General features: G+C 41.2%; 1 protein-coding gene across 7 annotated transcripts in view; it reads right to left on the bottom strand.

Annotated features, from left to right (window-relative positions):
- Window positions 1-16,009, bottom strand: part of LOC112249956 (lysine-specific demethylase 4A-like) — a 55,531-nt gene that overhangs the window by 36,059 nt on the left and 3,463 nt on the right. For 4 of the 7 annotated variants that reach the window (XR_002953463.2, XM_024419718.2, XM_024419764.2 and 1 more), the window contains exons 2-9: window positions 15,586-15,667; window positions 9,981-10,139; window positions 9,663-9,838; window positions 5,537-5,651; window positions 4,751-4,944; window positions 4,384-4,433; window positions 4,194-4,297; window positions 1,985-2,122 (exon numbers count right to left, since the gene is read on the bottom strand). Coding sequence is in view for 6 of the 7 variants with exons in the window: in XM_024419718.2 (XP_024275486.1) it covers window positions 1,985-2,122; window positions 4,194-4,297; window positions 4,384-4,433; window positions 4,751-4,944; window positions 5,537-5,651; window positions 9,663-9,838; window positions 9,981-10,121 (918 nt within the window). In the remaining variant the exon portion in view is untranslated. The other 3 variants (XM_024419726.2, XM_042320750.1, XM_024419744.2) reach the window with 2 other exon arrangements.

The following is a 16,009-nucleotide window of genomic DNA, read 5'->3' as shown; positions in this document are numbered from 1 at the left end:
TCTTTGTGGGTTATACTCGGCCTTGTCTCAGGATGGTAAGTTGGTGGTTGAAGATATCCCTCTAGTGGTGTGGGGGGCTGTGCTTTGGCACTGTAGGTGGGGTTGTATCCTTCCTGTTTGGCCCTGTCTGGGGGTATCATCGGATTGGGCCACAGTGTCTCCTGACCCCTCCTGTCTCAGCCTCCAGTATTTATGCTGCAGTAGTTTGTGTCGGGGGGCTAGGGTCAGTTTGTTATATCTGGAGTACTTCTCCTGTCTTTTCCGTGTCCTGTGTGAATTTAAGTATGCACGCTCTAATTCGCTCTCTGAGGACCTGAGCCCTAGGACCATGCCTCAGGACTACCTGGCATGATGACTCCTTGCTGTCCCCAGTCCACCTGGCCGTGCTGCTGCTCCAGTTTCAACATTCTGCCTGCGACTATGAAATCCTAACCTGTTCACCGGACGTGCTACCTGTCCCAGACCTGCTATTTTCAACTCTTTAGAGACAGCAGGAGTGATAGAGATACTTTTAATGATCGGCTATGAAAAGCCAACTGACATTTACTCCTGAGGTGCTGACTTGCTGCACCCTCGACAACTACTGTGATTATTATTATTTGACCATGCTGGTCATTTATGAACATCTTGGACATGTTCTGTTATAATCTCCACCCGGCACAGCCAGAAGAGGACTGGCCCTCTTAGCCTGGTTCCCCTCTAGGTTTCTTCCTAGGTTTTGGCCTTTCTAGGGAGTTTTTCCTAGCCACCGTGCTTGCTGTTTGGAGTTTTAGGCTGGGTTTCTGTACAGCACTTTGAGATATCAGCTGATGTACGAAGGGCTATATAAATAAATGTTATATTAATTTGGGCCTCCCGGGTTGCGCAGTGGTTAAGGGCGCTGTACTGCAGCGTCATCCGGGTTAGGGAAGGTTTGGCAGGTAGGGAAATCCTTGTCTCATCGTGCACCAGCGACTCCTGTGGCGGGCCGGGCGCAGTGCACGCTAACCAAGGTTGCCAGGTGCACGGTGTTTCCTCCGACACATTGGTGCGGCTGGCTTCCGGGTTGGATGGTGCTGTGTTAAGAAGCAGTGCGGCTTGGTTGGGTTGTGTATCGGAGGACGCATGACTTTCAACCTTCGTCTCGCCCAAGCCCGTACGGGAGTTGTAGCGATGAGACAAGATATTAGCTACTAAACAATTGGATACCACAAAATTGGGGAGAAAAAAGGGGTAAAATTCACAACAAAAAAAAGAAAAATTTGGCTTAATTTGTCGTCTGAGCACCGTACTCAGATTATTGCATGGTTTGCTTTTTCCGTAACATTTTTATTTTTAAATCTGACATTAAGGAGAAGTATCTTTAATTCTGTGAATAACACTTGTATCTTTTAATCAATATTTACTATGAGTATTTCTGTAAATTGATCACCGGATGTTTTGGAACTACTAAACATAACGCGTCAATGTAAACTCAGATATTTGGATATAAATATGAACTTTATCGAACAAAACATACATGTATTGTGTAACATGAAGTCCTATGAATGTTATCGGATGAAGAACATCAAAAGGTAAGTGATTAATTTTATCTATATTTCTACTTTGTGACCCTTTGGCTGTGTTTTTCTGTGACTTGGCTCTGACCTACCATAATCGTTTGGTGTGCTTTCGTCGTAAAGCCTTTTTGAAAATCGGACACTGTGGCTGGATTAACAACAAGTGTATCTTTAAAATGGTGTAAAATACATGCATGTTTGAGGAATTTTAATTATGGAATTTCTGTTGTTTTGAATTTGGCGCCCTGCAGTGTCACTGGCTGTTGACAGGTGGGACGCTACCGTCCCACGTACCCAGGAGATGTTAAACCCATAACCTTGCCTTTGCTAGTGCCATGCTTTACCAACCACACGACAAAACACCATTCACACACACACACACACACACACAACCATATGACCTGGAATCACACATTCAATGTGTTAATTAATTTATCTGTACATACCAGTGTGGCTATTTTGCCATAATCAATCCATCGCTGTGTGGCAAAGTTGGTGGACTCTGCACAGTTGAAGCCGTGGTTGAAACCAGCATGGTAGCCAAAAGGGAAGGTCACTATGAACTGGCCTGCTTCCTGGGTGATCTAAACACAGACACACACAACAAGTCAGACCACTGATCTAAAGAGGTGGACACTAAGGTTGGGTGATGTCAATCTTTGTCCTATAGTGATTAAGTGCACACAAAAAGTGATACGATGGTATCGGCCCCTATTGGCCAACTCCCCCAACAAGGACCGCGAGCTCACTTGCTTTCAGGAAGGACCAGCAGAATCATGGCAAAGGTATTTTAGAGCCAAATCTTTTTAAAGTTGCCTATTACTCTATGTTCGAGCTGTGGCGAGAAATTGTGCCCACACGCAAGTGACAGTCAAGGAGCCTCAACTGCAGAGCACCCAACTCTGCTGTCCCCAGAATTGTATGAATATTCAATGATTTGCATTTTAATAAATTCTCTCTTATTAGGCCTAGGCTACTATACATTGTAGGTAGGCTGTAGCCTACATTGCTAATAATAGGCTGTGGAAATAGGCCTACTCTACGCATTGTTTCTTTAATAAGCTTTGCTGAGCTATACGTTTTCTTCGATCTTGATATTGCTTGCTCAATTTCACTTTTTGCCTACATACAGTGCCTTCAGAAAGCATTCATACCCTTTAACTTATTCCACGTTGTTACAACCTGAATTCAAAATGGATTAAATAAAACATCACACCCATCTACACACTATACCCCATATGATAAAGTGAAAACATGTTTAGACATTTTTCCACATTTATTGAAAAATTAATACAGAAAATCTAATTTACTTAAGTATTCATACCCCTTTGCTATGACACTACAAATTGAGCTCAGGTGCATCCAATTTCCTTTGATCATTCTTGAGATGTTTCTACAGTTTGATTGGAGTACACCTGTGAACAATTCAATTGTTTGGACATGATTTTGAAAGAAACGCACCTGTCTATTTAAGGTCCCCATTGACTCAGGGGGTGAATCCTTATGTAAATTAGATTACTGCATTTCATTAGCAAAAATGTTCATGTTCTCATCTCAATATGGGCTATTGTGTGTAGATGGCTGAGAATCTATTTAATACATTTTGAATTCAGGCTGTAATGCAACAGAATGTGGAATAAGTCAAGGGGCATGAAAACTTTCTGAAGACACCGTCATTCAAAATAAAGCTGTGATACTCGCCTATAGACCGACTTTCACAATTGTTCCCCTTTTAAAGCTGCAGCTTTAGCACATGTAAACACCTATAATAGCTTATTTGAGAAACACTCAAGTTGAACTTGTCTTAATGATTTTGATAGGCTATTTTAATTAGTATGATTTGACCGTTTGGTTCACAATGGCAAGGAGGAGTGATGCATGCATCATTTATTGTATAATAGACTAAGCTTGGCTCAACTAAGGCTAATTCAAAACTACTTGTTCGATTTTGCTCTTGTTCGTTTTACCTCTATCATTATTACCGTAGGCCTACCTTGTTCAGGTTATTCAAAAACTTTTGAGCCTAGAACTCTGTTAGATTAATTCATTGTTTGATCATGAAGTAGCGCGGCAGGAGAAAGCCAGCATGCATAAAAAGTAATATTCATATAAAATGAGAGAAACTGCCAAATTTGATGTAGACACCGGAGTGTCTGGCTATACGGACCAGATAATCAAACATTGAGAGAAAAATACAAATCTTAACCAGACATTTTGCACTGCTTTGGTGAAAATTGCTCTGTCTGCATTCTCTTGCATTCTGTAGATTTTTTTATAACATTTATTGAAATAGGTTACGCAGCCTACAGCAAAGGAAAAGGCCACAGCATGGTCCTGCTGTGGGCTGCTCTGTCAGCGCTTTACTGCGTGGCGCCAATCAAGTTGAAATAGGCTATACATTGTTTGTCACGTCACAACGTCATCACCAACTGCAACAGCTGTCAAGCATCTTCGACATCCAATACTATCGTAATAGTCGCCTAGCCCTAGTGGACACGCATGTATACATACATACAATACTACTATTGAAAACAATATTACTTTTACTCCTACTGCCAAAACAGTCAAATCATCCCACTGTAACAACCTACAGTATAGCCAGAAAGTTTTGTGTCAGTAAAGATGATTGTATTATGCCATTGAAAGAGAGGTCACCTTCTCAAATGGTATGCCGTATTTCTTCAGGATGGAGGGTGAGATTAGAGTCATCTTGTGCCGCAGGAAAGCTTCACAGCTCTGAGCACTCCCAGGGAAAAACCCTGCATGAGAAGAAGTCAATTATGTTAAGAATTCTGCTGACTACTCTGGACATAGATACACAATAAGGAAAATTATTTTCAAGTACCTTTAGCGAGTCGCTCCAATCTCTTCCCATGTTCAGGGGGAACAACATACCTGTAGAGAGATAAGAGCAACAATGTCAGTGGTTGTCAAGATGCTATGTGTTAGGTAAGTAAATAAAATAAGCTTTGTCCTAGCCAGAGCGGCCCATAGTGTAGGAGCCTTTTGCTGTAGTATGAAGCAGCTCGATGTACAAATACACCTCCTGGACAGGACGCTAGTGTTGGGTGTTACGTATAATAATAACAACCCACACACGTTTAATTTGTAAACTGTAAAATCGACATACAGTAAATATCTACTGGTATAACTTCACTGCACTGAACCTTCTGTTTTTCTAACTATGCAAAATAAATAAAACTAAACTCTACCAGGACTTGGGCTCTCCAAAGTGAAGGTAGTTGATGCTGTAGAGATCCATGTCTTCAGTGTGCCAGGCGAAGGTACTCTTCCACATGCCAAAATACAGGTAAGGAGTGTTTACCCCTTTGATCTTGATCCCACTCTCCCTCTCCACAGTGTCCAGGATAGTGTTCAGATGACCAATGTTCCACTCTGTCACGTCCTAGGAGAGAGAGAGCAGAGACGATGTTGTTAAAGGCCCAGTGCAGTTGAGGTTGGAAAAAAATACTGTGAAAATGATAAGAGCAGTTTCAAAAGGCAGCCTGAAATGTAAGCCTGTTGTGGTGGGATGGAGTTTTGGCCTGCTGGTGACATCACCTGGCGTTAAATTTGTTAATAGACCAATAAGAGTTCCAAACCAATAACAGCAGTTTTCAGTTTCTCTCCCCACTCAGACCACTCCCAGACAACCCTAGAAGAATTCTTGCTTGAGAAATTGCTCTTTGCTGAGAAGCTATGTTCTCAATTAAAATGGTCAAAAAGAAAATGGTTGTACAGTCACAAGATACTTCATTTTTACCCAGAAATGATTTGATATTGATATAAAAACGTCTGCTTTGGAACTTTAAGGGTGACGACATTGACATTTAAACAGAAGGCTGTGGGTTCAAATCCGAAATGGAGCCAAATGGAGGGCTGATGTTTGGAGAATACATTGGTAAAGTAAAAGCTTTAATGCGTTTAATGACAGTGAATGGTCTATTGAAATAGAATTAGAACATGGAATGGTCATGGAATGAGATGGAATCACTCACTGGATCATAGAGTGTTCCGTTGACATCTGCTCCATAGAGAGGGGGGTTAAAAGTCAGGTTCTTCCAAAACTTTCTCTCCAGCTCATCAAAATCCACATATCGGGGGTTACAGAACCTACAACAAAAGTAACAGAAGATAACTAAACAAGTAGGGCTGTATACATTTCCTTTTCAAGACGATTCGATACTGATCTAGATACATGCCATGGGCTCCAATACGATACAGGAACGATTTGGTGCGACTCAGTTTGATTAAAAAAAACGAAGATGCAATTTGGTTCGATGCACTAACATTTGCTGCATAAACATGAATTTTTAATTTGAAATTAAAATCTGCTGAGCTTGTGTGTGTGACTGTAGGTCTATGGTGTAAACTTGGGACTATATCAAAATGGGGTAGGCTGGTTTTTCAATATTGTCAACACTATTTCTTGGAAATTTCTCCAATACATTTTAATATTTGTAGCTACTTTCAGTTAATACCTGCAGTCAACTTCTGCAATACTTAGATGTTGAGGTCTTACTGATAATTAGAACCTAAGACACTATGAAAGCTCAAACCAAGTTTATTCTTCTCAAAGGATCGAACAGCTGAACAGACAACATATTCACATAAAGCACTGATATTTAACCCTTTCTCCAATGCGGAGTCTCCTCCGACACATCTGAACAGCCAATGCATCTGTTGCTAGTAAGAACTTTAGTGATACCCATTCTTCCTCACTTCATTTGACCTGACCGAGGGCCCCAAAGTGCTCACTCCAACTCACGGCTGTCATGGTGACTGGTACCAGACTGTCTCTTCTCCCAAAAGATCCCTGATGGCTAACAACAAATCCTGACAAAGTAAATGTTATACATTACCCTCTCTTCCTCAGTGACATGAATACGTTTTCCATATTCTCAGAACCCAACAGAGAAAAGGCAGATTGTGTTCTTAAATTTCACCTGCCACATTATGAAGTTCCCCAGAGCAGTTGAGCCAGTCACGTGTTTGTTTGTAAATAGCATAACAGGAGAAAGCAGAAGCTGGTGAGTCCATAGCGTTCTATAACTATGGGCAAGTCTCTGTTGTGCAACGCACAGGAGGTGATGAAGTTACACTTGTATGAAATTCAATGGCTAAATGTTTGCCATAAGCTAATGGATTTCTGCCAGAAGTTTTTTTTAAAGTTCTGGAAGAGATGCATACAATTACCATTTTCCCCCCCTTTGCTGCCTACTAGCGGTCTTTCCTCCTCCATTCTCCCCCTCTGCTCCGTGTACACAGAAGAGCATTCATCACAACTTTGTTGATTTGCACAGTTTTTTCCCCTCGCTCACTTTTGCTTGGAAATGTCCGAACTCAACAAAAATTACATTCAGTAGCTACTAACTATGCTTGCATAACTTTGAGCTGGCTTTGCACTTAGTTATGTTCGCTTTCGCTCGTTACTGTTTAGCTAAACAATGTCTATGTAATGTCACTATTAGTTTGTGCTAATTTTGTTAGCATTCTGGTAGAGGCCCAATGGGATGCTCTAACTTTGCCGCCCCTTGTGGGCCATGCCGGTAATACCGTAAATCCAGGGATGAGGAGGACGGTATGAAAATCTGGATATGGCCCAAGCCTACTTTGGTGTATGTACTATGTAGCAGTGCTGAGCCATTAACTGATATGCAATTAACTAATCTTTGCAGATTGTGTTTGAGCTAGTAAATGTATCAATATTTATCATTTACAAATAAAATAACACACTGCATTCAGAAAGTATTCATACCCCTAGACTTTTCCACATTGTAATGTTAATTTTTTTGTTTATGTCCTCAAAACACCCCATAATGACAAAGCTAAAGTCAATATATTTACTAAAAACATACCTTATTCAGACCCTAAGTATTCAGACCCTTTGCTATGCGACTCAAAATTGAGCTCAGGTGCATACTGTTTCCATTGTAGAAACAGCTCATGGATGATCAATTTGATCGGAGTCCACCGGTGGTAAATCCAATTGATTGGACATGATTTGGAAAGGCACACCCCAGTCTACATATTGTCCCACAATTGCATGTTGGAGCAAAAACCAAGCCATGAGGTCGAAGGAATTGTCCGTAGAGCTCCGAGACAGGATTGTGTCCGCACAAATCTAGTGAAGGTACCAAAACAAATGTCTGCAGCATTGAAGGTCCCCAAGAACACAGTGGCCTCCATCATTCTTAAACGGAAGACATTTGGAACCACCAAGACTCTTGCTAGCCAAACTGAGCAATTTGGAGAGAAGGGCCATGGTCAGGGATGTGACCAAGAACCCGATGGTCACTGACAGCACTCGACTTCTGTGGATATGGGAGAACCTTCCAGAAGGACAACCATCTCTGCAGTACTCCACCAAATCAGGCCTGTACGGTAGAGTGGCCAGACGGAAGCCACTCCTCAGTAAAAGGCACTTACAGGAAACTCAGAACATGAGAAACAAGATTCTCTGGTCTGATGAAACCAAGATTGAACTCTTTGGCATGAATGCCAAGCACCACATTTGGAAGAAACCTGGCACCATCCCTATGCTGAAGCATGGGTGGCAGCATCATGCTGTGGGGATGTTTTTCAGCAGCAGGGACTGGGAGACTGGTCAGGATCAAAGGAAAGATGAACGGAACAAAGTTCAGAGAGATCCTTGATGAAAATCTGCTCCAGAGCGCTCAGGACCTCAGACCGGGGCGAAGGTTCACCTTCCAACAGGACAACAACCCTAAGCACACAGCCAAGGCAATGCAGGAGAATCTTCGGGACAAGTCTCTGAATGTCCTCGAGTGGCCCAGCCAGATCCCGGACTTGAACCCAATCAAACATCTCTGGAGAAACCTCAAAATAGCTGTGAAGCAGCGCTCCCCATCCAACCTGACCGAGCTTGAGGATTGGGAGGAACTCCCAATATAGTTGGGCCAAGCTTGTTTTTATTTCATCTTTATTTAACCAGGTAGGCCAGTTGAACAAGTTCTCATTTACAACTGACCTGGCCAAGATAAAGCAAAGCAGTGCGACAAAACAGACTTACACAAACAAACGTACAGTCAATAACATAATATTGTCATACCCAAGAAGACTCAATCCTGTAATCACTGACAAAAGGTGCTTCAACAAAGTACTGAGTAAAGGGTCTGAAATCCTATGTAAAATCCTGTGTAGATTAAGGGGGAAAAAAACAATTGAATCAATTTTAGAATTAGACTAATTGTAACAAAATGTAGAAAAAGTCCAGGTTCTGAATACTTTCCGTAGGCATTCCTTTGTCCAGGTGGGAAAAGGCAGTGTGGAGTAGGAATGAGATTGCATCATCTGTGGATCTGTTGTGGCGGTATGCGAATTGTAGCAGGTCTAGGGTTTCTGGGATGATGGTGTAGATGTGAGCCATGACCAGCCTTTCAAAGCACCTCATGGCTACCAACGCGAGTACTACGGGGTAGTCGTCATTTAGGCAGGCTACCTTCACTTTCTTGGGCACAGGGACTATGTTGGTCTGCTTGAAATATGTAGGTATTACAGACTCAGTCAGGGAGAGGTTGAAAATGTCAGTGAAGACAGTTGGTCCACGAATGCTTGGAGTACACTTCTGGCCCCGCAGCCTTTTGAATGTTGACCTGTTTAAAAAGTCTTGCTCACGGCTACAGAGAGCGTGATCACACAGTCATCCGGAACAGCTGATGCTCTCATACATACATGCATGCATGCATTCAGCCCGTCTGGTAGGCTCACGTCACTAGGCAGCTCGCAGTTGGGTTTTCCTTTGTAGTCCGTAATAGTTTGCAGGCCATGCCACAGCCAACGAGCGTCAGAGCCAGTATAGTAGGATTCAATCTCAGTCCTGTATTGACGTTTTGCCTGTTTGATGGTTCACCGGGATTTCTTATAAGATTACGGGATTAGTGTCCCGCTCTAGCCTTTAGCTCAGTGTGGCTGTTGCTTGTGATCCATGGCTTCAGTGTTTTGAGAAATAAAACCAATATTACAACCATGTGTAGTCTATAACAATGTATCATGTGTCCTGCGCCATGTGTAGAACTTTTAACAATGTGAATGTACTATATTACAACCATGTGTATAACTATGTTAAAAATGAGTACTGTGTTTAACAGTGTGAAAGCTCACTTGTCTGTGTTGGCAGTCTTGCGGAACTCTCGGACGGTCATGGGTTTCTTTTGGATGTTGTACTGTGTGAAGAGACCGGACTGGCCAGTCACCACTTGCTGTATAGGAGCAGGGATCACCAGGTCATCTATGTCATCATAAGTACGTCTGGGCTTCCAGTCTTTGGGTGAAATAACCTGCAACACACACACACACAAAACATAGCATTGTCTTAATTTATGCAGAGTGTATTCTTTATAGAATGGGATATAAACATTTGAAACATAATATGCATAAGCAGTCATCATTCTATCTTCAGAAACAAACACACACACTAACCTTAGCCATTCCAGCTCGGTGAGCTCCTTGTGACTCCATGTAGGCGATGTAACGGCTGAAGTCCTTAAACTCCTCCATGGAAGGGTGAAAAGTCATGATCTTGGAGCCAGGAGTCTGCTGGGATGCAGTGTCTGTTGCCATCCTGGAGTTGTCCAGTGTCTGCAGATCAGAGCAAGAGAGAACATGTGTTTTTGTTGTTGATCTGATGTCTGTGTTAATTGCATCACATTTTGATAGCCAATGCTTCACCTCTGAATAATAATTTTGTGTTGAAGGAAATGTTCACCCATTTTGAATGTTAATTTATTGTTGTGTATCTGAGTGATGTCCTACCGATTCCCAGGGTCATTTCATGTTTATCTTAGATATTGGTGTTCAAGCAGGCAGAAATCCAGCCGGTATGCATAACACCGTCATAAAGTTGCTCTTACTACAATGAAAGTTAATAAGACTTACATCGCGAAATCATCATACATTTCACATCTCAATATTGGCCGATGTCATAACTCGGGAGGACGTCTTCTCTCGAAAAGGGCCATTGATATTTTTGTGATATTCCTACCTCAAGCAATGTGTAATTAAACAGAGGGTCTAGCACATTTTTCCTATTTGCCTGCCTCCTTAGTCCAGGGTGCATTGCATGATGCCGCTGTCAGAGATATTATAGAAAGGAGATATAGTTTCCTTGGATTCCTAACACCCCACCCAGCAGACTGTCAACCAATCGCTTTCACCTTGTCATGCTGCGTCACGCAGTTGCTAAGCTTATCTTCACGCAATCCCTTCTCAAAGTCAGTGTCAAATGTGCCTATTTTCCTCGAAAGTACGTAATGTCACGATTCCAAAGCTATACGATTCTACAGATAGCAAGTTAAATTCTCACATTACGGAAAAGATTTGTAATGTCATACTTCTTGCTGACGAAATTCATGCGCCCTATAGTCTCACATTCACTTCTTCATGTCAAAATAATGGTGCCAGAGGGGGGGAATCCCATTTTATGAGCTTCAAACGAAATAAACAATGACGAAAACAATGACAAAATTGCCTGACTTATTTTGTACATAATGTTGCTGCTACTACTGTCTCTTATGACCGAAATTAACTTCTGGACATCACAACAGCCTAGTGGTTAGAGCGTTGGACTAGTAACCAAAAGGTTGCAAGATCGAATCCCCGAGCTGACAAGGTAAAAATCTGTCGTTCTCCCTCTGAACAAGGCAGTTAACCCACTGTTCCTAGGCCGTCATTGTAAATAAGAATGTGTTCTTAACTGACTTGCCTAGTTAAATAAAAGGTTATTAAAAATTACGAAAAGGCGATTGCTCACTTCGAACTGGATGAAGATTTTTTTCTTTAACTTCTTATGGCTGGGGGGCAGTATTGGGTAGCTCGGATGAATAAGGTGCCCAGAGTAAACTGCCGGCTACTCAGGCCCAGACACTAAAATATGCATATTAGTAGTAGATTTGGATAGAAAACACTGAAGTTTCTAAAACTGTTTGAATGATGTCTGAGTATAACAGAACTCATATGGCAGGCAAAAACCTGAGAAAAAAAATCAAACCAAGAAGTGGGAAATCTAAGGTTTGTAGATTCACGTCTTTGCCTATCCAATTTAGTGTAAAATTTGGTCCGATTGCACTTCCTTAGGCTTCCACTAGATGTCAACAGTCTTTAGAACCAAGTTTCAGGCTTCTACTGTGAAGGGGAAGCGAATAAGAGCCATTTGAACCAGGTGTCTGGCAGAATGCCATGAGCTAAGTCTCGCGTGCGGCCGTGAGCACGAGCTCTGTTACTTTTCATTTCTAAAGACAAAGGAATTGTCCGGTAGGAATATTATTGAAGATTTATGATAAAAAAACATCCTAAAGATTTATTCTATACATCGTTTGACATGTTTCTACGAACTGTAATGGAACTGTTGTCTGAATTAAGTGCCTGTGCCTTGTGAATTTGGATTTGTGAACTAAACGTGCAAACAAGGAGGTATTTGGACATAAATGGACTTTATCGAACAAAACGAACATTTATTGTGGAATTGGGATTCCTGGGAGTGCATTCCGATGAAGATCAAAGCTAAGTGAATATTTATAATGCCATTTCTGACTTCTGTTGACTCCACAACATGGCGGGTATCTGTATGGCTTGTTTTGGTCTCTGAGCGCTGTACTCAGATTATTCCATGGTGTGCTTTCCCTGTAAAGCTTTTTTCAAATCTGACACAGTGGTTGCATTAAGGAGAAGTATATCTTTAATTCCATGCATAACACTTGTATTTATCAACATTTAGGATGAGTATTTCTATAAATTGATGTGGCTCTCTGCAAAAATCACCAGATATTTTGGAAGCAAAACATTACTGAACATAACATGCCAATCTAAACTGAGATTTTTGGATATAAATATGAACTTTATCGAACAAAACATACATGTATTGTGTAATATGAAGTCCTATGAGTGCCATCTGATGAAGATCAAAGGTTTGTGATTCATTTTCTCTTTCTGCTTTTTGTGACTCCTCTCTTTGGCTGGAAAAATGGCTGTTTTTAATGTGACTAGGCACTGACCTAACAATCGCATGGTATGCTTTCGTCGTAAAGCCTTTTTGAAATCGGACACTGTGGTGGGATTAACAACAAGTTTATTTTTTTTAAATGGTGTATAATACTTGTTTGAGGAATTTTAATTATGAGATTTCTGTTTGAATTTGGCACCCTGTACTTTCACTAGCTGTTGTCAAATCGATCCCGTTAACGGGATTTCAGCCATAAGTTAACCTGTAGTGACACCCCATCCTGTGAACGGGACCATTGTCATCATCCGACACTAATTAGCATAACGCAACGGACATAAATCTTCCTAGAAAATATTCCTATTCATGAAAATCACAAGTGAAATATATTGGAACAAAGCTTAGCTTTTTGCTAATCACACTGTCATCTCAGATTGTCTAAATATGCTTTAAAGCCAACGCTAGACAAGCATTTGTGTAAGTTTATCATAGCATAATGCCTTGCTAGCAGCAGGCAACCGTGTCACGGAAATCAGAAAAGCAATCAAATTAAATCGTTTACCTTTGATGAACTTCGGATGTTTTCACTCACGAGACTCCCAGGTAGACAGCCAATATTCATTTTTTCCCAAAATATTATTTTTGTAGACGAAATAGCTCCGTTTGTTCTTCACGTTTGGCTGAGAAATCGCCCGGAAATTGCGGTCACCACAACGCCAAAAAATATTCCAAATTAGCTCCATAATATCGACAGAAACATGGCAAACGTTGTTTAGAATCCATCCTCAAGGTGTTTTTCTAATATCTATTCGATAATATATCTGTCAGGACAATTCGTTTTTCACTAGGACCGATTGGAATAATGGCTACCTCTGTATTTTACGCGAGAATCTCTCTCGGAGCCACCATGTGATCACTTACGCAATGTGGCCGCCTATGGCTATTCTTCAACAGAAATGCGTAAAACTACATCACAATGCTGTAGACGTCTTGGGGAATATGTAGAAAGCATACGCTCGTTGATGGTACATTCACAGCTGAATAGGGAGTCATTGGAATGCAGCGCTTTAAAAACCTGGGGCACTTCCGGATTGGATTTTTCTCAGGCTTTCGCCTGCAACATCAGTTCTGTTATACTCACAGACAATATCTGTACAGTTTTGGAAACGTTAGTGTTTTCTATCCAAAGCTGTCAATTATATGCATATTCTAGCATCTTTTCCTGACAAAATATCCCGTTTAAAACGGGAACGTTTTTTTTTCCAAAAATGAAAATACTGCCCCCTAACACCAAGAGGTTAACACATTCTACCACTAAGCCATAAGACTGCTGAACAATTAATCAAATGGCCACCCGGACTATTTACATTGACACCACCACCCTTTGTTTTTACACCGCTACTACTCACTGTTTATTATCTATGCAGTCACTTTACGCCTACCTACATGTACAAATTACCTCGACTACCTGTACCCCTGCACATTTACTCGGTACTGGTACCCTCCTGTATATAGCATCATTATTGTTATGTGAACTGCAATGGTTGGTTAAGGACATGTAAGTTTTTCACACCTAATGTATTTGGCACTTGTTACAAATAAAATTTGAATTGATGGAGCGCGTTTCTTTTACCAGAATCGGCCAGAATGTACCGTGCAACCCTTTGACGTAGCATGGGCAACATTTCCCCATCTCTTCAAAATTATATCTGCCATTGCGAATGTCAGACTCCATCCTGTGAAGCACATCGATCCGCAAATTGACCATGGTGAGATTGTAGACTCTTAAAATTGACAGCTGTAAAATCGCCTAAATAAACTGCACTAACTAGCTACGTTACATGCTGATCTTGTCCTTGGTATTATTGTGTGTAGTTATGTTTGCTTGCTAGCCAGCCAGCCAAACCATAGAGGGCATTGCAGATTTTGTAGTCAATTTGAGCTGCAACAGATTTCCACAAGAGATTTTCCATGTTGCTACCAACCTTATTTTAAATGCCAAAATGAAACAAAAACATTTCACATATTTAGTGGTTTTGGGCTGATTTTTTCCCTTTAAGTTTGAGGACTTCTCACATGGGTCTAGTTATCAGGAATAATTTGCATTATTGCAATCGGTGTGTTTCACAGGATGGAGTCTGACATTCGCAAGGTTCGTTATCAGTAATAATTTGCATTTATTTTAATTTGCAAGATTTTTTTTTAAACATTAGAAACCATACAGAGACAATACAATAGACAAACATTGCTGACATAACACCTGCTCAGACCCACGTCCCCACCGTTTCAACTTCTAGTGCTTGTAAAACTATGCCATATGACCTCAAATTTCTATTCTGTTTCTCTGTAGCACATTTTTTAAATATTTAAATAGAATGAATGAAATGCATTGTCTTACAATTGAGGGTCATTTGATTGAGTTTAAACAAAAACGTTTTCAAAATGATCGACAAGAAAAGTATAGTCCAACCCATTGTGCATCTCACCACACCCTCATATGCCATGTCTTGAAATATGCCGATAGATTAAAAAGTACATTTATATTGTAAAACTTCTGTCTACCAACTTTCTAATTCCGCCCATAACTTTGACTTCATAGCATTCCCAGAAGGCATGAATCATTAAGTCACTGTTGGTGTTACATTTAAGACATGACTCTGCCGTTGTGCTATAGCATTTGTGAATTCTGTCTTTGTATAAATTATATCAGGAATAATTAATGGACTGTAGCTACTGTGGCATTGCATCGTTGATAACATATACAGTCTCGACCACCTGTCGCACACCAACTGTTTGTGTAAACGACTTAACACTGCTTGCTTAGCGAGTACCACTTCCTTCCGATTTGGCCCATACCCGGCGCAAACATTATTTTTTATTTTATTTTCCCCCACGTACCCACTGGGGACTGCCCGGTTGGGAAACACTGATGTAGAGGGCTACTCTGGGAACCAGCTTGAGTCGTGTAGCTACTGGACCTGCTCCTTCACAATGTGTGGCACCCACTTAGGTGATGCCTCAGCAGCTCTGGGCGCCAGAAAGCTCACCACACACAGTTCAGAGTAGTAGTCAGTCGTCCTCACTACGAACCTTCTGCCTCAGTACTGCATTCCTTTCCTCCAGTGGTCACCAACCGGTCGATCGCAATCGACTGGTCTATCGCCAAACATTTCTGTAAAAAAAAAGTGGGGAAAAAAGCATTTTTTTTTTTTAAATTAAAGATTCTCGTAGTTGGTGGTAGGTGCACCCAATCAGCTGCCCCGATTTTTAACCATTTCAAACTCTGCCTTCCGGGGCCTACCGCTGACCAATCGGATAGCTCAGATTACCATGTCTACAGAAATGAAGCAGGTGTAAAAAGAAAGCTACAGCAAAATGATTTCAAAACCATGATTAGAGTAAGGGCTGTCCCCGACAAATTTAAAGTTGTCTGTTCTTTCGACCAATCTACTTGTCAATTTAAGTGTATTTTTCCACGTTTTAATACAATCAACTATATGTATGCTACTGAGCT

The sequence above is a fragment of the Oncorhynchus tshawytscha genome, linkage group LG01 (assembly GCF_018296145.1).
Source record: "Oncorhynchus tshawytscha isolate Ot180627B linkage group LG01, Otsh_v2.0, whole genome shotgun sequence".
Taxonomy (NCBI): domain Eukaryota; kingdom Metazoa; phylum Chordata; class Actinopteri; order Salmoniformes; family Salmonidae; genus Oncorhynchus; species Oncorhynchus tshawytscha.
Note: the sequence above shows the minus strand (reverse complement) of the source record. Positions and strands in the feature narration are given on the sequence as shown.